Source organism: Malus sylvestris, chromosome 11, assembly GCF_916048215.2.
Source record: "Malus sylvestris chromosome 11, drMalSylv7.2, whole genome shotgun sequence".
Classification (NCBI taxonomy): Eukaryota; Viridiplantae; Streptophyta; class Magnoliopsida; order Rosales; family Rosaceae; genus Malus; species Malus sylvestris.
The window spans coordinates 6,171,994-6,193,862 of NC_062270.1; the positions used below are offsets into that span (position 1 = coordinate 6,171,994).

At 39.9% G+C, this 21,869-nt stretch overlaps 2 protein-coding genes and 3 pseudogenes across 2 annotated transcripts in view; 1 reads left to right on the forward strand and 4 right to left on the reverse strand.

Annotated features, from left to right (window-relative positions):
- Nucleotides 1–21,869, reverse strand: part of LOC126589012 (2-oxoglutarate-dependent dioxygenase AOP2-like) — a 58,789-nt gene that overhangs the window by 36,431 nt on the left and 489 nt on the right. The window lies entirely within an intron of this gene.
- The window catches only part of LOC126589382 (stemmadenine O-acetyltransferase-like), a 53,451-nt pseudogene that overhangs the window by 21,423 nt on the left and 10,159 nt on the right, over nucleotides 1–21,869 (reverse strand).
- On the forward strand, nucleotides 4,565–5,772 carry LOC126589010 (uncharacterized; annotated as a pseudogene).
- LOC126589021 (uncharacterized) lies at nucleotides 16,739–17,633 on the reverse strand (annotated as a pseudogene).
- Nucleotides 17,857–21,828, reverse strand: LOC126589011 (probable 2-oxoglutarate-dependent dioxygenase AOP1). The gene is made up of 3 exons (XM_050254187.1): nucleotides 21,370–21,828; nucleotides 20,384–20,711; nucleotides 17,857–20,172 (listed from the first exon to the last, which is right to left on the reverse strand). The coding sequence occupies exons 1-3, from the start codon at nucleotides 21,744–21,746 to the stop codon at nucleotides 19,924–19,926; spliced, it is 954 nt and encodes a 317-aa protein (XP_050110144.1). The 5' UTR covers nucleotides 21,747–21,828; the 3' UTR covers nucleotides 17,857–19,923.

Genomic DNA, 21,869 nt, shown 5'->3' on the forward strand with positions numbered 1-21,869 from the left:
AGGACTCTGTGATGAAGAATGATATGACCGCTGCGGTGGTGGACAAGAACTTTCTCACTCCCAAAGATAACAGACTACTTTCCAAACGGTTTGATGAGTTGGCTGTTAAGGATTCTCTGGCTCTCAGTGTTCAGTGTGCAGGTTTTGTGTCTAATATGGCCTAACGTCTATTTGCTCGAACCCGCCAAGTTGAATCATTGGCAACTGAAGTGACAAGTCTCAAATTGGAGATCAGAGGGCTCAAGCATGAGAATAAACAGTTGCACAGGCTCGCACATGACTATGCTACAAACATGAAGATGAAGCTCGACCAGCTGCAAGAATCTAACGGTCAGATTTTACTTGATCATCAGAGGTTTGTAGGTTTGTTCCAAAGGCATTTATTGCCTTCGTCTTCTGCGGCTGTACCGTTTAATAAAGCTCCAAATGATCAACCTTCGGTGCCTCCTCCTTCTGGGGTTCTGCCTAGTGCTGAGGCTTCGAATAATCACCCTCTGGTGCCTCCTCTTTCTAGGGCTCTGCCGACTGCTGAGACTTCTCATGAGCAACCTTTGTGAAGGCTCCCTCTTGTTTGTTTATTTTGATTCATGTATATGTACATATTTGTAACTTATCGAAGATATCAATAAACAAGCTTTGCTTCATTTCAACGTATTATGTTAAATACACCAAGGCCTTCTTCACTAAGTTCTTTGATTTTTTTTCCTTTTGTTGAAGCTTGTATGTTGAAGCTTTATGAGTGAAGCATGTAGGTTGAGGTAGTGCTATCTTAATTTCCCAAGTGAGGAAAACTTCTCGTTTGGAGACTTGAAAAATCCAAGTTACTGAGTGGTCGTGAGACTTCCGAGTATCAAGGTGCAGTAGCATATGGTAGGAGTCCCCCAAATCTCCGGTCGATTGAGTTAACGAATGAGGCATTTCCTTTCTAAGTGGTAGCCCAAAACTCCTTCTTCATATATATTTGTTATGAAAGTTGTTAGGCCCAAAGTAGAGGAGGCCTAGGCAATTTTTTTTTTTTCGAAATTTTTTTTTTTCAAATTTTCAAATTTTTGAATTTTCGAATTTCCGAAAGAAAAAAAAAATATATATATATATATATATATTTTAAAGCTTTGTAGGTGAAACTTTGGTGTTGAAGCTTTGAGGTTGAAGCTTTGTTGGGCACCATGAATTGATTTTGCTTCACACTATCTTGATCAAAATAGTGTGAAGCTTTTGTAGGTGAAGCTTTTGTGTTGAAGTTTTGTAGGTGAAATTTTTGTGGGTCAAGCTTTTATGGGTCAAGCTTTTGTAGGTCAAGCTTTTGTAGGTGAAGCTTTTGTGGGTGAAGCTTTTATGGGTGAAGCTTTTGTGGGTGAAGCTTTTGTAGGTCAAGCTTTGTTGGGCACCATGAATTGATTTTGCTTCACACTATCTTGATCAAGATAGTGTGAAGCTTTTGTAGGTGAAGCTTTGGAGTTGAAGCTTTGTAGGTTAAGCTTTGGAGTTGAAGCTTTTGTTGGGTACCATGAATTGATTTTGCTTCACACTATCTTGATCAAGATAGTGTGAAGCTTTTGAGAATTTGTAGTTGTCCTCCATTGATGAAGCTTTTGTGTTGAAGCTTTGTAGGTGAAGCTTTGGAGTTGAAGCTTTTGTTGGGTACCATGAATTGATTTTGCTTCACACTATCTTGATCAAGATAGTGTGAAGCTTTTGAGAATTATGGTTGAACTCCTTTGATGAAGCTCTTGTTGGCATCATAAATTGGTTTTGCTTCACACCATCTTGATTAAGAGTGTGTGAAGCTTTTGAGAGTTGTGCTTGTCCTTCATTGATGAAGCTCTTGTTGGCACCATAAATTGGTTTTGCTTCACACTGTCTTGATCAAGAGTGTGTGAAGCTTTTGAGAGTTGTGCTTGTCCTCCATTGATGAAACTCTTGTTGGCACCATAAATTGGTTTTGCTTCACACCGTCTTGATAAAGAGTGTGTGAAGCTTTTGAGAATTGTAGTTGCCCTTCATTGATGAAGCTTTTGTTAGCACCATAAATTGGTTTTGCTTCACACTGTCCTGATCAAGAGTGTATGAAGCTTTTGAAAGTTGTGGTTGAACTCATTTGATGAAGCTCTTGTTGGCACCATAAATTGGTTTTGTTTCACACTGTCTTGATCAAGAGTGTGCGAAGCTTTTGAGAATTGTGGTTGCCCTCCATTGATGAAGCTCTTGTTGGCACCATAAATTGGTTTTGCTTCACACTGTCTTGATTAAGAGTGTGTGAAGCTTTTGAAAATTGTGGTTGCCCTTCATTGATGAAGGTCTTGTTGGCACCATAAATTGGTTTTGCTTCACACTGTCTTGATCAAGAGTGTGTGAAGCTTTTAAGAGTTGTGCTTGTCCTCTATTGATGAAGCTCTTGTTGGCACCATAAATTGGTTTTGCTTCACACTGTCTTGATCAAGAGTGTGTGAAGCTTTTGAGAGTTGTGCTTGTCCTCCATTGATGAAACTCTTGTTGGCACCATAAATTGGTTTTGCTTCAAACCGTCTTGATCAAGAGTGTGTGAAGCTTTTGAGAATTGTAGTTGCCCTTCATTGATGAAGCTTTTATTGGCACCATAAATTGGTTTTGCTTCACACTGTCTTGATCAAGAGTGTATGAAGCTTTTGAAAGTTGTGGTTGAACTCCTTTGATGAAGCTCTTGTTGGCACCATAAATTGGTTTTGCTTCACACTGTCTTGATCAAGAGTGTGTGAAGCTTTTGAGAATTGTGGTTGCCCTCCATTGATGAAGCTCTTGTTGGCACCATAAATTGGTTTTGCTTCACACTGTCTTGATTAAGAGTGTGTGAAGCTTTTGAAAATTGGGGTTGCCCTTCATTGATGAAGTTCTTGTTGGCACCATAAATTGGTTTTGCTTCACACTGTCTTGATCAAGAGTGTGTGAAGCTTTTGAGAATTGTGGTTGAACTCCTTTGATGAAGCTCTTGTTGGCACCATAAATTGATGAAGCTAATGTGTTCACCTCCTTATTTTTTTCTTTTTTTTTTTTTTGAGGGGGAGAGGGGGTGCTGCAAGTTTGAAATTTGAAAACTCCCTAGCTTGTGTGGAAGTTTGAAGACTTTCCATGTGGGGTTTTCTCATGGTTTGAATTTTGAATTTCGAATTTCTTTGGCCATGTTAAACCCTATAAGAATGAGAAGTTTCCACTCTTTTCATTGTCTTCATTTGCTCATTTTGTAGTGATTTTTGGAGATAGAGTGCTTTTATAGATGAGAGGGATTCCGGCATTGCTTTGCACCATCTTCAGGTTGGTAATCTTCTCCACTAGATCACATGCTTTCATTCTTGTTGAATTGTTTGAGTGTTCATGTATTTGGTTGAGAACATAATGAACTAATTGAGCTTTTCTCCACGCCCTAGGAACTTTCTTATGTTTCGATCTTTCATGTGGTGATAGAGTTTGTTTCTGTTTGTTGTAGATGTCAGAGTTTGGAAGTCTTAGTGATGGGGGCTCCCCCTAACTCTAACTCTAGGTTTGAGCTTGCAATGTTGGAGTCTTCAAGGCCTTTGTTGGAGTCTTGTACAAAAAATTCAAGATTGGGTGATCCTCGCAATTGCCAAGCCTTAGCCAATATTAGTTCTTCCTTCTTAATGTCAGTGGGTAAGGGGGTTGTTTGTGATGCCATACCCATATTTTGCTCTGAGTTCACAGCAGACCATTTAGTGCAAAACTTGTTAGATAGCGAAAAGCAACTTGAGGCCCTAAGGCAGTCATGTAGTATCCCTCGTAGTGTAGGAATGCGTTTGGTGCATCATGAAGAATTGTCCTCTGAACCACCCAAGGGTCATGTTATGTTCTATACCCAGATATTATTGACTTTAGGGGTGAAGCTGTATTTGCACCCGTGGTTGCAACAGATGTTATCTTTCATTGGATATGCGCCTGGGCAACTCTACCCTGGTTTTTTGGATACCTTGATCGGGTTTTATATTATTTAGATGGAATGTGGGTTAGGTGAGCCTTCCTTTCATCAATGGTGCTACTGCTATAAAATGTGCTCGGTGAAAGCATGCACTGGGTATGTCGTGTGGGAGTGAGAGAGAGCGTATTGTCTTTGGTAAGAAAAAGGCGTACTGCACTTGGAAAAACCGTTGGTGCTTTCTTTATAATGATTGGGAGTATGCTAAAGGTGTCACGCCTGAGCGACGTGTTCCTACTCACTTCCAGACTGTAGGTTGTAATGTATCCATTGTTTGCATTATTTGCTATTTGTTGTGATTTTCTCTTGCTTCTAACATTTTTTTTTTCATGCAGAGACGCGAGGGACCATCAAGCTGTCTGGATAGGAGCTAGCTGACATAGAGAAAGTGTTGAGGGTGCCCAAAGAGGATAGACATTTGGGCAAGCTAGGACCCTTATTTCGAAAGTACAGTTTCCCGCCCCTAGTGTTGGAGTGCTAAAGACGAGCAAGTAAGTTGTGTCTTTCATTTCTCCCCCTCTTTCTTTTACAAAGTTGCATACCTTACTTTGATTTTTCTTGTTCAGTGGAGAGAGTGGGCAAGAAAGGGGAGACTAACGCCAAGAAAGGGAAAACACCCATGTTAGTTCCCGTAGACGACATTTTGTTTCACAAGGGAGCTCGTAAGCACCGGGTGAGGCCAACCCCTAAACCTAAGTCACAAGAGGATGTCTTCAAGATTGCTGCCTCAAAGAAGGCTGAAGCTGAGGCCATCGGGTGTGCTGCTACCATAGTTGCAAGGGAGGAGAGACGACTGTTGCCTCATCTTCCTACCATCAATCCCATATTTCCTCCAACCATGGAGTCTACTGACCAAGAAGGTGGCCCTAGCTGTAACCGTAAGAGAAAGTACAAGGAAGAGGTTGGAAGCATTCATTTGAAGGACTTGAAGGTTGCCATGCAGCCAAGTAGTTTTAGGTATGTCAATAATTGCCTGGCAGGACGTCGATCCACTGTTGATGAGCTTGGAGAGCCGCTAGATGAGAACGAATCAGATCGTGACTGGATGATGAGGCTATCTTCTTATGTAAGTGTTACTTTGTCATTTCTTTGCTTTCGCCCCTCTTTTTTCTGGTAGTGACGATTATCTTGTCATGTAGGTCATGACCGAGTACGATGACAGATTACGAGAAGTCGAGCGGTACAAGGTAAAGTTTAAAGAGAATAAGCAACTTGTGGATGACGCCAGAAAAATGAGCAAAACTTTGCCTGATGCCATCAGCCTTAAGGATGAAAACTTTGAGAGTTTGAAGAGGCGGAATGGTGAGAACGTGAGGCTCAAGAAACAATTGGAAGTGACTAAGGACCAGTTGGAGACAACCATCCTTGAGGTTTCCAAGGTTAAAGGGGAGTTGGATAGTGCCTTGGTTGAGGTTTCTGGGCTGAATATGAGTATCCCAACTGAAAGGGATGCTGCTGTGCAGGAGTTCTTAGGTTTCCAAGCCTTTCACGATGCTTTTAGACTTCACTGCATCCGAGCGGCTAATTTTAAGAAAAGGAAATGGATGGCCGTCCTTAAGCGTTACGACAATGGAAGCATTATCTGAAAGTACTGTGATGAGATGGATGAGTACCGATAAAAGGGTGAAGCCTTCGTCCTCGCAGTTGATCCTAATAGTGATGATGACTCTGATAATGAGGCTAGTATCAGTGAGCAGTCTCAGGAGAGTGAGGATGGTCCTCGAGATGCTGAGGAATGTGGTGATGACGATGGGGTTGAAACACAGAGTGATATTGTCAGGGGTTCGACCTCATATGAAGATGACTCATAGTGCCCTCTCTTTATACATGTACTCTGAATGTACGAGTTTGTTGTTTGTGTGGCATGTGCCATGTACTCTAGATGTACTAGTTTGTTGTTTGTGTGGATTGTGCCATGTACTCTGGATGTACTAGTTTGTTGTTTGTCTGGCATGTGCCATGTACTCTGGATGTACTATTTTGTTGTTTGTGTGGCTTGTGCCATGTACTCTGGATGTACTAGTTTGTTGTTTGTGTGGCATGTGTCATGTACTCTGGATGTACTAGTTTGTTGTTAATTACCAAGTATTTGCACTATCATTGATGAATGCCTGGCTATGTTTGAGCAAATCCTTTGTTTAGATATAAGCCATAACTTGGATGTACTAGTTCTGTCCAGTATTGTTTGTTTATTTGTATAGTCTTGTTGACATATACTTAAACTTGATTTCCTGTTGGAAGCATTCATGTCGAAGCTTTTAACTCGAGTGTTTCATTGCTAGGAATGTAAGAGGTTATGACCGAGTTGTCTAAATCGCCTCTTTATTAAATTCATGCCAAATAGTCTTCGTTACATAGGATGCCGAACAGCTGAAGCTTAACACTTATACAATGTGAATTTACTTGTAATAGTACTTCAAGTGATCAGCGTTCCATGGATAGCCAAGGGTCTTGCCATCGAAGCTTCTAAGCTTGTAGGAGCCAGGGCGACTAATGCCAACAACTTTAAACGATCCATCCTAGTTTGGACTAAGTGTTCCTTCATTCGGGACTCTGTCGCAGAGTAATCTTTTCTTCAATACACAGTCCCCCACTTTGAAAAAACGAGGTTTGACCCTGGAGTCATAGTAGTTGGAGATGCGCTGCTTGTAGGCGACATTCCTCAAGCGAGCCTAGTTTCTATGTTCCTCAACTAGATCTAAGTTGAGCGTAAGTTGTTTGTCATTTTCGTTTTGCACATAGTTCTGGACTAGAAACGTTGCTTGCTCAAGCTTAACTAGGACAACTGCCTTTGTACCAAAGGCAAGTGAGAATGGGGTTTCTCCTGTTGATGTCCGATACGAAGTGCGGTATGACCAAAAAACTTGGGGTACAAATTCTGGCCAACAACCTTTAGCCTTGTCCAAGCTGGTTTTCAAAGTTCGCTTGATTATTTTGTTGATGGCTTCAACTTATCCATTAGACTGGGGATGAGCTGGGGAGGCAAAACATAAGTTGATGTTGAACTTAGAGCAGAAAATCCTGAACTTATTGTTATCAAACTGTCGCTTGTTGTCAGTAACTATCGCATTGGGAATGCCGAATCTGCAAAGGATGTTCTTCCATACGAAGTCTTCTATTTTTGCCTCAGTAATGGTTGCCAAGGGTTCTACTTCGGACCACTTTGTGAAGTAGTCAACTGCAACGATTGCATAGCGGACCTTGCCCTTCCCTGCAGGTATTGGGCCGATCAAATCAAGTCCTCATTGGGCGAAGGGCCAATGACTGATCATGGAAGTGAATGGCTCGGGAGGGGAGTGAGGAATAGTTGCGTAGCGTTGACACTTATCACATGAGCGAGATATTCTGATGGCATCTTGGTGGAGTGTTGGCCAATAATATCCTTGGCGAAAAGCCTTGTGTGCTAGGGATCGAGATCCAGCATGATCTCCGCAGACTCCTTCATATATTTCCCGAAAGACAATTTCTGCCTCTGCGGGCGTAAGGCATCTTAGGTATGGTAGGTTAAAACCCCGTTTGTAGAGTTGGTCATTAATGATCAAGTAACGAGTAGCCTTGTATCGAATCTGCTTAGCTTAGACTTTGTCATTTGGAAGGGTGCCATGAGCAAGGAATCTATAAATCGGGGTAATCCAACTATCCCCCTATTGTAAGTTACTCACTTCCGCAGCCCTGGTGCTTGGTGCTGCCAATAATTCGACTTGAATTTTTCTTCCAATCTTGTATTCCACCGCTGAAGCGAGGCGAGCCAAAGCATCTGAATGACTGTTTGCCGCTCGAGGAATTTGGGTGATCTGGTAGTGGAAGTGCTGGAGCAACAATTGTGTTTATGCCAGATATGCTGCCATAGAGCTATCATTAGCATCAAAGTTGTTGGTGACCTGGTTAACCACAAATTAGGAGTCACTAAAGATATCAATTCGTTTAACCCCAAGGTGTTTGGCCAAACGTAAGCCTGCTAGGAGGGCTTCATATTCGGACTCATTGTTTGACGCCTTGAATTTGAAACGAATAGCATACTTCATCGCCACTTTGTCAGGGGTCGTAAGGATTAGTCCTACTCCACAACCCTGTTGGTTGAACGAGCCATCAACATATAGACTTCATGTTGAGGCTGTTGGTTCTATTTTCTGAGCTTCCGAGGGTAATGAAACCACTTCTTTAGGCGTAGAAACAATGTCAACAGGATATGTGAAGTTGGTGATGAAGTCTGCCACTGATTGGCCCTTCTCAGCTGGCTTTGGTTAGTAAGAGATGTCAAACTCTCACAATGCTATCGCTCATTTGATTATTCGCTCGGAAGTGTCAAGACTTTGAAGTATCTGTCGAAGAGGATGATTGGTAAGCACGATGATGAAGTGTGCTTGGAAAAGCAAACATGACCAATGCTAGAGCCAATTTCTCAATGTTTGAGTATCGTGTCTCTGCATCTTGTAAGGCCTTGATAGCGTAGTAGACAGGCTGTTCAACATTACCATCCTTTCGAATGAGAAAGGAACTTACTGCTGAAACCGATACTGACAGATAGATAATTAGAGTGTTACCAATCTCAGGTTTGAAAAGCAAATGGGCTTTACTCATGTAGTCTTTGAGGTTCTTGAATGCCTCAGCACATTCATCAGTCTATGTAATATACTTCTTACTTCCCTTAAGTGCTTTGAAGAAAGGAGCACATTTATCTGTGAACCTAGTTAAGGCTGCCACCTTGCCAGTAAGGCTCTGGATGTCTTTTGAAGTTACCGGTTCCTTCATGTCAAAGATTGCTTTGATCTTCTCGGGATTAGCCTCAATGCCCCGTTGGCTTATCATGAAGCCTAAGAATTTGCCAGAGCCTACGCCGAAGGCACATTTGTTGGGGTTCAACCTCATTCGATACCTCTTCAGAATGGTGAAAGTTTCAGATAGGTTGGTGATGTGTTGGTCAGCATGTTCGTTTTTTACTAGCATATCATCAATATAAACTTCCATGCTCTTCCCAATCTGTTCAACGAACATTGAATTTACCAGTCTCTGAAAAGTCACTCCTGCATTCTTTAGGCCGAATGGCATGACTTTATAGCAATATAGTTATCTGCCAGTAGTGAAGGCTGTGTGTTCTTGTTCTAGAGGGTTTATGAGGATTTGGTTGTATCCTGAGTAAGCATCCATGAAGCTTAGGAGTTCACACCCAGCCGTAGAGTCTATAAGTCTGTCTATGAGAGGAAGAGGAAAGCTATCATTCAGGCATCATTTGTTTAGGTCGGTGTAATCGACACACATTCTTCACAAGACCTTTTGGAGCAGGAGACTTTCCTTGGTCAGATTCTTTTTAACAAGGACAACATTTGCTACCCACGTTGGATAATTGACTTCGCGGACGAAGCTTATGCCTTTGAGTTTTTCAATTTCTGCCTGCATTGCCTCGTACCGTTCAGCGTCATAAGATCTTCGCTTCTGCCTCACTGGCTTTGTTTTGGGGTCAATACTTAAGCGATGACAGATTATATCGGGAGAGATGCCTGGCATGTCCTCGTATGATTAGGCGAAGACCTCAGTGTTCTCTTGTAAAAAAGAGATCAATGCCAACCGAATGGGTAGTGACAAGGTGGTACCAATCTTCACCATGCGATCTAGATAATTTTTTGAGATAGAGACATTCTCTAACTCTTCAGCGGGTTGTGCTTGCTGGGTGAAAGAGTCATCTCGAGGATCGTCAGGTTGATTGTTGCCACCGTGAAGATCTAAGTTGGCTTCGTCTGGGCTGGTCTTTATGACTTGGTCATGTATAGAAAGGGTTTCCTTGGGCACATACAGGTGTTGTTACTTGACCAAAGTGTTGTAACATGATCGTGCACTAAGTTGATCTTCTCTGATGTAACCATTGCCATAGGGGGTTGGAAATTTCATCAACAACATATGTGTGGATACCATGGCCTTGAGATCATTGATGCTTGTGCGTCCGAAGATGACATTGTATGCCGTTGGGCAATCAACCACCAGGAAGTTAGTGGTAATGGTAGCTGTGTGAGGGCTTGTACCAATGGTGAAAGCTAAGTGTATGTTCCCCAAAGGTTGCACGATATCACCGGAGAAGCTTATCAGAGGGGAAATCGAGTGGTCGAGCAAGTGTTCGGCTACATTAAGTGCCCTGAAAGCTTCAGCAAACATGATATTGACCGAAGCCCCCCGTGTCTACCAAGATTCGTCGTACTTCAAAGTTGGTTATGTGAGCTTCCACGATCAGTAGGTCATTGTGAGGGTAGATGATACCTCTTTCTTCCTTAGGGTAGAAACATATTGGATCCCAGTTAGGCTTTTGATACTTACCTCCCCTGATGTCTTCCACGTGAAACACTTGGTGGCCAGACCTTAAAGTTCGTTCACTATTTTTCATGGCCTTGTTGGAAGATTTAGATATAGGTGTGCCTCCACTTATGGAATATATCACATTTACCTGGCGTTGGTTACGGTTACCCCTTGGAGGGTGAAGGAGGAATTGATCAATTTTTCCTTCACATGCCAAAGCTTTAATATGATCACGAAGGGTGATACATTTCTCGCCGTCATGGCCGTTATGCTCGTGGTAGCAACAAAACGTGCCCGTGTTCTTCGTGGGCTTGTAATCCAGGTGCCTCGGTTTTGGCTTCGGTATCAAGTGTGCTATGCTGGGATAAATGGCCACGCATGTGGCGTTCAAAGGTGTGTATGCCTCATACCTTGGGGTAGGGGCTGTCCTGACACGTGCTTGACCCACTGTGTTGACTGCCTGGGGTCGGGGATTATCATGGCGATACCCTTGGTTATCACGATAGTATCCCTTACTCTTTTTACTAAAATGAGACTGGTGATGATGGAAATCTTTCCTTTGGCCCTGAGATTGATATGTCTATTGACTTGGCAAAGTATGAAGTAAGGCAGGGGAGGTACCACTGCCGTTTGGAATGTCGAGGTCTTCTCATTTGGTTGGATCTGGCTTCCACTCCCTACTTGCTGATAAGGGGTGGTTGTGGAAGGTTTCCCTTGATATGTCCTTGCCTCGACGGAGGCATGGTTGTAAGCCTGTGCCATCACCTCAGAGTAAGTTTTCCAAGTGTTGGCATTGATCATGTACTTGAAGAAACAATCACGTAGGCATGCCGTGAAGGCCTTGAGGGCGGTCTTGTCATCTACCTCAGCGCAGCGAGAATACTCATGGCTGAAACGACCAGCATACTCTCGTAGTGACTCGTCCGGTTTCTAGCGAATAATGTACAAGTCATCTGCAGAATGTAAACAATCGGTCTGGAAGATGTGTTGAGAGACAAACAGTTTTCTTAGTTCCTCAAATGAGTCTACTGTCTCATGTGGAAGACGACAATACTAGTTTAGAGCTCCGCCAGAGAAGGTGAAGGGGAAAAGAAGACATCGCTCTTCGTCGGTGTGCATCTGATATGCCATGGTGGACTCAAAGAGGTTACGGTGTTCAATTGGGTCCTCCCTTCCAGTATAGAGTTGTAAACAAAGCTTTTGTTTTGTCTTCGCTTGAAGGAGGGTGTCAAGGATCCTCCTTGTGAGAGGGCCAGGCCTGGGTTGGTTCCAGTCAGGTATCTCGGCCTGACGTTCAGCCTTCAACTTGTTTACTTCCTCAATAAACTATAGGACAAGGGGTCTTGAGTGGAGTCATGTACCACTAGGATTTTCTTTCGTAAATCTCCATGGTCTCTTTGAAGTAAGAAAGTTTGAGCAAGGGTGTGTGATTTTTCTTTAGACTCGTTGTACTGACTTCTAGGGCGAGTCTGTCGGAATACCTCAGAGTCTCATGTACCTTCATGTTCCTCTAGAACATGTCGTTCCTTCCCTAGATTGGCAGCTGGCCTGGGTCGTGGGAGGGGATCGAGTCTTTCAAAAACCCTTGGATCATTGATCTTCGAGCATATGTGGAAGGGATTCTCTCGATGTTGCTTTAGGAAGTCTCGGCAGTCACGATAAACGGCTTTCGATCCTTCTAACCCTTCTGCAATGAGGTGTCTTCTTCCACTTTTCCTACTTCGGGTCGAAGCAGTTGGGTTGAGAGAAGTCTCATGTTGATCAATGTTTTGATGATTAGCTCGCTCCTCATCAGGGATACCTATGTTGAAGGAAGGTGACCCTCCGTGTTGGGGGGCACACAGATGATGGTTGATGTCCACATGGGCAACAAGCTTGCGTGTTTGAGTACGCATAGTTTCGTGGAGTGTCTCAAAGAGCTTCTCATACTGCTCATGGATGACCTCATTCTTCATTGTTATTTTGTTGTTTTGAGCTTTTAGCTCATCGACTTTAGCTTGAAGAGCAACCCTACTTCCTTCCTGATTTCGTTGTTTCGCACTAGGTGCAAGAGGGGTGTCATTTTGTGTGCTGTGGCTTCCTTCGCTCCCCATGTTGGAGAGGGATACCTGGTCAAAAAAGAGTGTACGAATGGTGAAAACCAGCTTGACAAAGCTGAAGAGGGTGGGAATAAGTATCATTCCCACAGATGGCGCCAAATGTTGATGCACAAAATCAGTGGGGACTTTGGTACAACAGAAAATGTTAAGTTTGTGACTTTCGCTAGATTGCTCCGGTCACTAGTATGGATAAGTATGTAAATGGATAGAGACAGGGAAGCAAACAGAAGATGTAAATGGTTCACCCAGATTGGCTACGTCCACGGAGTAGAGGAGTTCTCATTAATTGTGAAGGGTTTACACAAGTACATAGGTTCAAGCTCTTCTTTAGTGAGTACAAGTGAATGATTTAGTACAAATGACATTAGGAAATATTGTGAGAGAATGATCTCTATTTATAGAAGAGAGTTTCTAGCTTCATTCTGACATTGACACGTGTCGTGTTGTGATTGGCTTCTGATGTCGACACGTGTCGCGCTGTGATTGGCCTCCTGGTTGAAGGGAAACTCTTCTAAGTCCTTGACGGTATAACGTTGACCGGTGCTCAGTAGTTTCAGGATTGGTCAAGTATAGTACAAACACATTCAAAAGGTAAAAATCCAGTTTTCTTAAAAAAAATTCTTCGTTTGGTATCTCTCGGTCTCGTAGGGAATAAAGAAGCAATTTGCTTCTCCAACCTATCCAATTCCCCAACGTCTTCCCAAATTGTAGCCCAACAAACCGCAACGAAACCACCACTTCTCTTTGCCGCCTCTGTGACACCCAATGAAGATTTCAGCAAAATGCAGTGATTGGATCCAACCAAAAGAAAGAAACAATTGCTTAAGTGTTCAAAGAGGTTTCGAAACCGGTTCATTCGTCGTCAACCCACCGTGCCCAACGATGGTTTCAAGAACGTAAAGATGGACACAGCTACAACAACCTCCCCATTTCCATGGGTCACAAGCAGCGGAAGACAACCATGCCGTGATCTCTGCCCAGCAAGTTCGTCCACACCAAGAAGAAAAAAAAAGGGAGCAGTTTGTGCCGCTACAATTAGTCCTATGAATTTCTTCGGGGTGGTTTAAACCACCCCGTGAAGTTCCAATCAAACCTGAAAGCTCCGTAAGAGTCCCGACGCCAGTTCTGTCTTTTCAAAGTTGAAGATGTCGAACACTACAGCAACAAGCACGAATATGGAAAAGCAACAAGAAGCATGGACCAACGGCGATGAAATCAGCCGAAGTCTTTCTACGTTAAAAAGAGTGCCAGAACGACGCCAACTTCAAGCACCAATGGGAATGAAGATTGCTCTCAGGTCACTAACGAAGGAAAGAACACAAAGGGCTGCTCAAGCATCTAGAAGGTTTGCAAAGGAAAATATGGTTTGCAAAGGAAAAGTGAGTAAAAATTGACAAATGCTGCAAGACAAAAGGGAAAAAAAAAGAACGTTGTAAAGTCTGCAAAAAGAAAGCTACGGCAGGGAATAAAAAAAAGGAAGTTGTCTTCAAAGTTGCTGGGAAATTTAACACAAACACAAAGAAAAGATGAGATGGAAATGGATTGATAGAAGCTCCAAGTCAAAAGTAAAGGAAATAAGTAAGTTTTCATCAAGAAAAATTTTGTGCAGCACTTGAGACAACGATACTATAGCACTTTGAAGTGCCGGCTTCGCATCTTTAATAGTTCTTCTTTCTTATTCCACCTACTTCTACCTCTCAGAGAGAGAGATGTATCGCAGCAGAACCTAAACAACCCAAGTCATTTAAGAGCTCTGCTTTTGAAAAATCAAAGAAGTCTTCTGCTTGAGAAATGTGATGAAAAAAAAGCAAGATGGGCAACTGCTTTTATTCCAATTTCAAGTGTGTTTCTCTGCACAAGGAAGGAAAAGTATATACAATGAGTTTCAAAACAATAAAGGAAGAAAAGTGTTTCAGATACCTTTATAAAGCTAAGTATGACTTGGTTTTTTTCTGATGCCATGTGAAGTCCTGCTTGGACCTAGAAATCCAAGTCTACAAAGAAAAAAAAAAGGAAGGCATGCACCTCACGTGAAGAAGAACAGAGATTGTTGAAATTTGGAAGCTTTAAAGTTATAAAAAAGGGAAGCTTGCTGTCAATCAAATGGTTTCAAAGTCCCATTTTTTGGGGATGAAAGTTCAAAAAATATATATATAAAAAGAGGAAGAAAGGGAAATGCAACAAGACAAGGCATCATCAAGTTTCCTTATAAAAAATGTGGAAGTGGTTCTCGTTTCCTGATAACACGGAGAGTCCTACTTAGACTTGTGGAGTTCGAAATCTTCAAAGAAAGGAAAATGAAATCGCTGACAAACTGAACTTGGAAAGTCACATAAAAAAAGGCAGGAAGATAGTAAAAACTTGTTGTCAGAAGGCTTGGAACAAATAGGTTCAAAGTCCCATTTTTTTTTAGGAAAACTAATGAAAAGGGTTTGAAAACTTTGAGTTTTAATGATAAGGACAAAATAAAAGGTAAAGTGAATAGTACCATGATTGACTTTTTAGTGTAAAAATGTGGTTTTTCGTTAAAGTGAACAGTATCGGGTGCTTTTCGTTAAAGTTCCCTTTTTTTTTTAGGGCTGAAAATTTAAAAGGCCAAAAAGAAGTTCTCTAAATGGGTTTTGACCTATGCATCTCACGTGGGATAAACTTGGAGTCCTACTTTCTAATCAAGGGAAAGGCAAATCTCATTCCACTTTGAACTGAGTACCTCACGTGGAGTTTGCTCACATGGAGGGAAAGAGAAGTTGTTGAACTTTCAAGTCCTATTGGAACTTGGAAGCTTTAAAAGTCACATAAAAAAAAATGGTAAAGTTGCTATCAGAAATTTGGAATCCCACTTTGTCTTCAAGTCCTGAAAAGACAAATCAAAGTCTTATTTCACAACGAAGTTCATATACATGGGTTTTTAATAAATCCATTTGGCTTCTCATTTTGCCAAAGTCTGTACACAAATCCAAATCAAATACAGTATGAACTACGTCGGTTTGATTCCGTTAAAGATACGTAGGCAGTCTGATATCAAATTATAGACGCAAATCAAGACGAATCCCTGATTTATATAAACTAAATTCACTTTTGTTACTTTGACCAAGTAATTACAAATTCTACGAAGAGTAAAAGAGAAGCGAGCCGGTTCAAATTACGAATGATACGAAGCTGCTTAAAATGGTACAAAGCTGTTTCAAATTACAGATGGCACGAATCCACATCAAATTTCAAATGGCATGAAGCCGCGTCAAATCCCAAAAGGCATGAAGCTGAAGAAAAATCTCAAATGGCATGAAGCCGAATCAAATGCTCCAACGACTTAAAGTCCTCGTCTGCATGACCTAAAACTGCATAAGGCATCAAATCCAAACAAGTATTAAGCATACAAAGAACTACGAGTGACTTGATCCCTCAACGAGGGTACGTAGGCAATCTAGGGCTTTACCTAGACGCAGTCACACAATTCGCCATTCTCAGTGTCTAATTTTTAGAGTATTGAACCAACAACAATAACGTTAAATGGCAAAAACATTAAATAAACAATCCCTTAACAAACTGCCCATTTCGTTCTTAATGAAATTCAAGAACAATATCTTCACAGCAATATGCATGCGTTTCAAAGTCTAAATTTTTAATGGCAGTTTCAATAACATATATTCAAATCATTCTCTCCTACTTTCTCAATATAATTATTTCTTAAATCCATATTTTTCTAATTATTACATAAAGAAAAATTCTATCTTTAGATTGTTGGAGCAATAATAGAAAATATGAGAAATAACAATATAATTCCAATGATAATAATCATAAAGAAATTTCACAACATCAATTATATATGAGATTAATATAAACAACTAGAGAGAAAGTTAGAATAACTGACAAACTTGGAGATTGAGGCTTGCATAAATGCAATGTCCTAAAGATAGAATTTCGCCCCTACTCTTGTGCTTGTAGTTCAATAGGCGTCCATCTCCCAGGATTCAACATTCTATAATCCGAAGTCAAAGCACTTCAATCTTCGGACTCTGGCGAACTTTATATATTCCGTACTCTCAAGACACGACTCGGAATTTGACACACGAATCATTTGAGAAACAAAGTGGGGAAATCCTATTTCTCAAGAGTAAAATTTAACTCTAATTTTCTATATCTAATACCAATGGTTTCATGGGTTTATATAGAATCCAACTTCTACTTATTAAAGAGATGTAACTTTTCACTATAAGTATACATCACTTATCAAGGGAATATCACTTAAACAACATAACCATTCTAAGATGTTGGTTAACACTATTTTTCATTCAATTATTAAAATTATATATTACAATATTTCATATAATATATAATTTCCAATAAACACCCAAATCCCCAAGTTACATTTTATTCAAATTGGAATCAAAGGGTATTCTTTTCCCAAAAGAAGGGTTGTAATTAATAGGCGCGTAGCTTAGAATGGGTCGAACTCGAATTAATAAAACCCTCTTCGGAACAATGAACGAGGGTGAAATTGTGTCGAGTGAATTATTTGTTTACATATTATGTACAATTTTTGCTCAACATGGTACATCGATGGCCAGTACATAGTTGACCTCTTGCGGCAGAACTGATCGAGGGATTTCGTAATAAGTTTAAGAGTTTGAAAATGTTGATGACGAGCACAAGCTTTTGTACTAATGCTCCAAAACTTGATTCCCTTGACGTCAAGCTGGATAGCTTGTTAAACTTTGCTTTGTTGATCTCCCGTACGGAGAACAGCCTAATGGGAATTTGCAGATGTAGTGGAAGATATTCTCCAGTATGCATAACAGCCTGATCTGCAGTGAGATCAGGCCAGCAAAAGCCATCTGCTTCAGTTGGCCTGTTAGTGACCTGTTATTGAGAAGCACAAATTGTTAGTTCGTCTCAAAAACAGAAAACTGTGAATGGTACTATCAGATCCATTTGCAGGAAGGGATGAGATGGTGAAGCGCTTAAAAGAATGGTTAAAGATAGATATACCTCTGGTAAATCAAAGATTCGATGCAAAACGTCATGTTCTCCGTCACGATCAACATCTTCATCTTTATCCTGGTTTTCTGAAGCTACCCCAGACATCTCTTCAGAGCTAGATTTCGTTTGTGCACGTATCAATGTGGGTCAATTTATAAGACTGAATGTAGGTTTAGGTTTCTGGAATTCTCCTCTGGTCCAAGTCATATTTCCTGTACTTATTAGACAAGTATCTATGTGTGTATATTTCTTTCCATTTTGTTTTTATTTTATTATTGCCGTTTTGGCAAGTAATCTTGCTATTTCATGAAGAAAATTCTAAAAGAACAAAATGGAAAAAAAAATTAAGTACCCACACCCATATTTGTCCAACAAATACAAGAGGATGACCTGGATTAGATAAGAATTCCAAGAACCTACCTCTCTTTGGACTATGTATTAAAAAAAAATCCTCCCGATTTCCCAAGTTTAGGCCTCTCCAATACGGGGCTTTTTTAGAGGTGGAACTCTCTTTTCCTGCGTACCACAATCTTCTTTTTTTTTTTTTTTTTTTTTTTTTTTTTTTTTTTTTTTAATAAAGGGGACAATTGATGGCAAACCATGGTTATTCACAAAGGATCTAGAAGACTCACATAAGCATTTCAGCATTTCTCTGATCACAAGTCTGGTTTCCACACCAGCATCGGATTTCAAACTCAAGACCTCTATTTTTTAATTTGAATGAAGTTTCGCAATTCGTTCTTTACCGCTGAACCACCAGCTTGTGGTTTACTAAACACAATCTTAGATGGAAAGAAAAGATGACTTGTACAAGGCGCGAGTAAAATAACTCTCTCACTTTTTATACGTAAATGACCATGCACGTAGTCATTCCCTCTTTTCCTACGTACTGAAAGCAAACAATAAAGTTACATGCGTAGGCATTCTTTCACATAAATTAACAATGTATTATCGACTGAGTCACTGAGGACACCAAGTTTTTCTCTTGAGGCCGATATAATTAATCAATATTGCATTTCTTTCATCCTTGGCCAACTTAATTATATAAATTTGATTTACTTACTATTACCCTTAAAAGCATATTTGGCATAGCGTAGGTACGCCAGTAGACGTGCATGTATCACCTCAATTTGTGTCAATTTTTAGACTGAATTTATTTAAGTTTCTGGAATTCTCCTCGGGTCCAAGTAATCTTTGCATTGTGAGCGTAGGGTTTATCCTCCTGTATTTGTTTTTATTTTATTGGATTTCTTATTACAGTTTTTGGCAAGTAACCTTGCTATTTCATCTGACTAATAATTTGGGGGAAGGGAACATTTACTTTTGTTCCTTTTATGAGTAGGGAAACATTATACCTTCAAATTCATTGCATCTTTTCAACTAAGAAATTTAGTCTTAGAAGGAAATAAAAAATAACTTGTAAGCAGTGTTTAAAATATTAATATATGTGAAAATATTGATATGTAAATTTATGAAAATATCAATAGACATATCGATGTCGATATAGGTTGGCTTCAACAAAAATTACAACGGGGTGGGTATATCAACTCGTCTACATTTAGTTGAAAATAGAGAAAAAATTCTCCAAAAGAGTTCAAAAGTTTGAAATCTACAATGGATTTTGATAGTTTTGTAGTGAATCGGTAAATATCATCGATATTCCTACAATGCCCTCACTTTAATAGAGAAGAACAATGAATAATTACCCAAACAAAATAGGGACAAAATAGCAATTTTACATTTTTTATTGAATCTTTAAACCCACGTTGTGGGTGGTTAATTATTTCTTTCTTTGTTTATGAATTTTTTTTTATTAAAAAATATGTACAATAAAACGTCTACAACGTCATAAAGTTAGGACCATACTAATTTTATAACTTTACATAGCTTATTACTTGATACAGGTGGAGTTAAAAATATTATTTATTTACTTAATTATCCTTAATGAATGTTGAACTTCCTAAATAGGATTCTTTGGGTGCCAAGTGTTTTATTTCTTGCACATATATACTTTCTTCACTTGTACTCCAAGTCGTTGTTCCTTGACACCCGTTGTCTATGCTAATCAAGTGGATATTAATGTATACCTCTAAATCGTCCAAATGAGCAACAAGTTGTCTACGCTTTTACTGAAGAAGAAATCATTGTTGTAATTAGGCAAGAAGGAGAATGTGATAATCTTGAGGATGACAGCGTGAAGTGTTTAAAGTTTCATGCCAAAAGTTGTAAACATGCTTGAGAAGTTAGAACATTTTGGTTTCAAAAAGAAGGTGTCTATGTTGACAAAGTATTACGTACTAGCAAGCTCAAAGAACTTTAGAGAAATATTTTAGTTCATCTTAAAAGCTTTTATTTGTGATATTGCATATTTTTGTACTCATTGAAAATTATTACATTACCATAACCATAATCATAACATTACAAAGTGGGAATTCAACATATTTCCCACACACAACTTTCTTTATTCAATATCAAAGAAACGGTCAAAGCGTACATTACTGTAATATTACGTGCAGTAGAGAAACTGCAGCAAGAAACGAAACGAAGACAACAAAGTAACAGTAAGGGTGCCTCTCTCTTCTCAGATCAAAAGAGATCTTAAACACCACAGTAGGCTTTGATAGGATTCTTACATTTCCGGGCCTCCTCATCCGTTTCGTAGAAACGAAGGTAATCGAAATGACCAAATGGCTTATATTTTAAGGGGTGTTTGTCATCAACAAACTCTTCAGGTACCTGCACAACTCCATCACCTATATATGAGAATAATGCCAGTGAATATCTTGCTTTCTTCTCTTTCAGGACGACTTGATGCTCACAGGCGGATATTCGGTTGTTACTCCATGCCTACAAAATGAAAATAGAGAAAAATAAAAAATAAAAAAAGCAAAAGTGTGAGTTACGTTACTTAGAGCAGTTTGCGTTCTTCCCCTTACACCCAAGTTTGAATCCACTTTCCCATAAACTAATAAAGCAGTTTAGAATTTCGTTTTGTAAAAGAACAAGTTGCAATACAACAATCTAAGCTAGAACGGCACGGTATGTGAAAGTGACCCACCATGAATAAATCGGATGCCAACACTAGAAATGATGAAGGTGAAGAAGGTGCAGCCTCAATCCACTCGCCATCCTTTGTTTTGATCTGCAGACCACCGACATCATTTTGGTGTAGTATGGATGTGAAATTCTTGTCCGTGTGAGGAATCAGTCCCAAATCAGTAGTCTCATTCGTAAGTGGTGATTTATAATTAATGCATCTAAGCTGGTAAGTGGTTGATGCCTTGTAAGAATCATAAAGCCTCCCCACATCATAAGCATCAAACACCATTCGTTTCACCATTTGATCCAATTCTACCACCACCTTTGAGAAGGAATGAACACTTTCACTAGTTCAAAGAACAAACACAATGTTAATTAGACGCAATTTATATATTTATGCTCTTTTAATTACCATAGTTTTGAATAGTATACTATGCTTCTATTGTTAGAAATTAAATTCAAATCATTGATCAAGTTGATTCTTCACTAAACGTTTGATCTGAATTTAATCTGCTAGCATAAGTCTAGCGATATACAACTTGTTTGAGACTGCTTTTGTTAGAAGTAGTTATGCTCATAAGTGTGTTTATGCTAGAAACCTAAAAGTGCTTTCATTAGTTTATTCAAAATCTAAATGCTTGTTCATGAATGACCTCCTGAAGAATCATTTGACAACTGTCTTTCAAAAAGCATTTCTAGAACTTGAAAATACGTAAATTTTTATGACAAATGCAACTAGGAGTGCTCTTTAGCATTCCTCAACAGGCCCATATATACATGCATAAAAAAGGAAAACTTTGGACTGAGTAATCAATTACCGAAAAGAGTAATAAGGAGATCATAGAGTTATATTATATTGATGTACCCATCATATGATAAGTGATTTAATTATACAACCAACATGAGATAAACTCATTAATTGATGTGACATGTATACATCACTTAGCACATTAGATGATACATCAATGTGGTACAAACATGTAATCTCTCTAGCATTTTCCTTACCAAAAACGGTCATTTCCTGCTGGCCACATGATACTTGTGAAGCGTTGAGCTCCTTCCAAGGATGCTGGATCTTGAATGCCCAAGGTCTCATAGCGTGGATTGAGTGGAAGTTGGCCAAAATAGTGGTGGAAAGGCCTATCACTGGCCTTCTGCATTTTAGTTTCTAATGGAAGATCACAAAGTTCTTTTATCGCAGAAAAGATAGAGTTGTGAATTTCCAAAGTAGATTTATTGTAAACAGCTTCAAAGCAGCTGTACTCTTCTAGTGCATGCTGGACTTGTTTGCATGCCAAGAGCCATGCATCTGTTCCAGGCTTCAAGTTTTCATCGGATAAGTCTACAACAGGAACCACCTTAGGCTGAGTTTTCGACACCATTGTCTCACTTGAACTATATCGATTTTGGCTAGCGATTGGGAAATTACTGCACTGATATATCTTTGGAAATAAAGAGATGATGAATACTTGAACATTTCAGACAAATATATAGCCATATGATGT

Coding starts and splice junctions, on each gene's coding strand:
- LOC126589011 (XM_050254187.1), bottom strand. CDS start 21,746: ATGGTGTCGAAAACTCAGCCTAAGGTGGTTCCTGTTGTAGACTTATCC. Junction 20,712..21,369: donor GCAGGAAATGACCGTTTTTG/GTAAGGAAAATG, acceptor TCTTTGAACTAG/TGAAAGTGTTCATTCCTTCT. Junction 20,173..20,383: donor TGGCATCCGATTTATTCATG/GTGGGTCACTTT, acceptor TTCATTTTGTAG/GCATGGAGTAACAACCGAAT.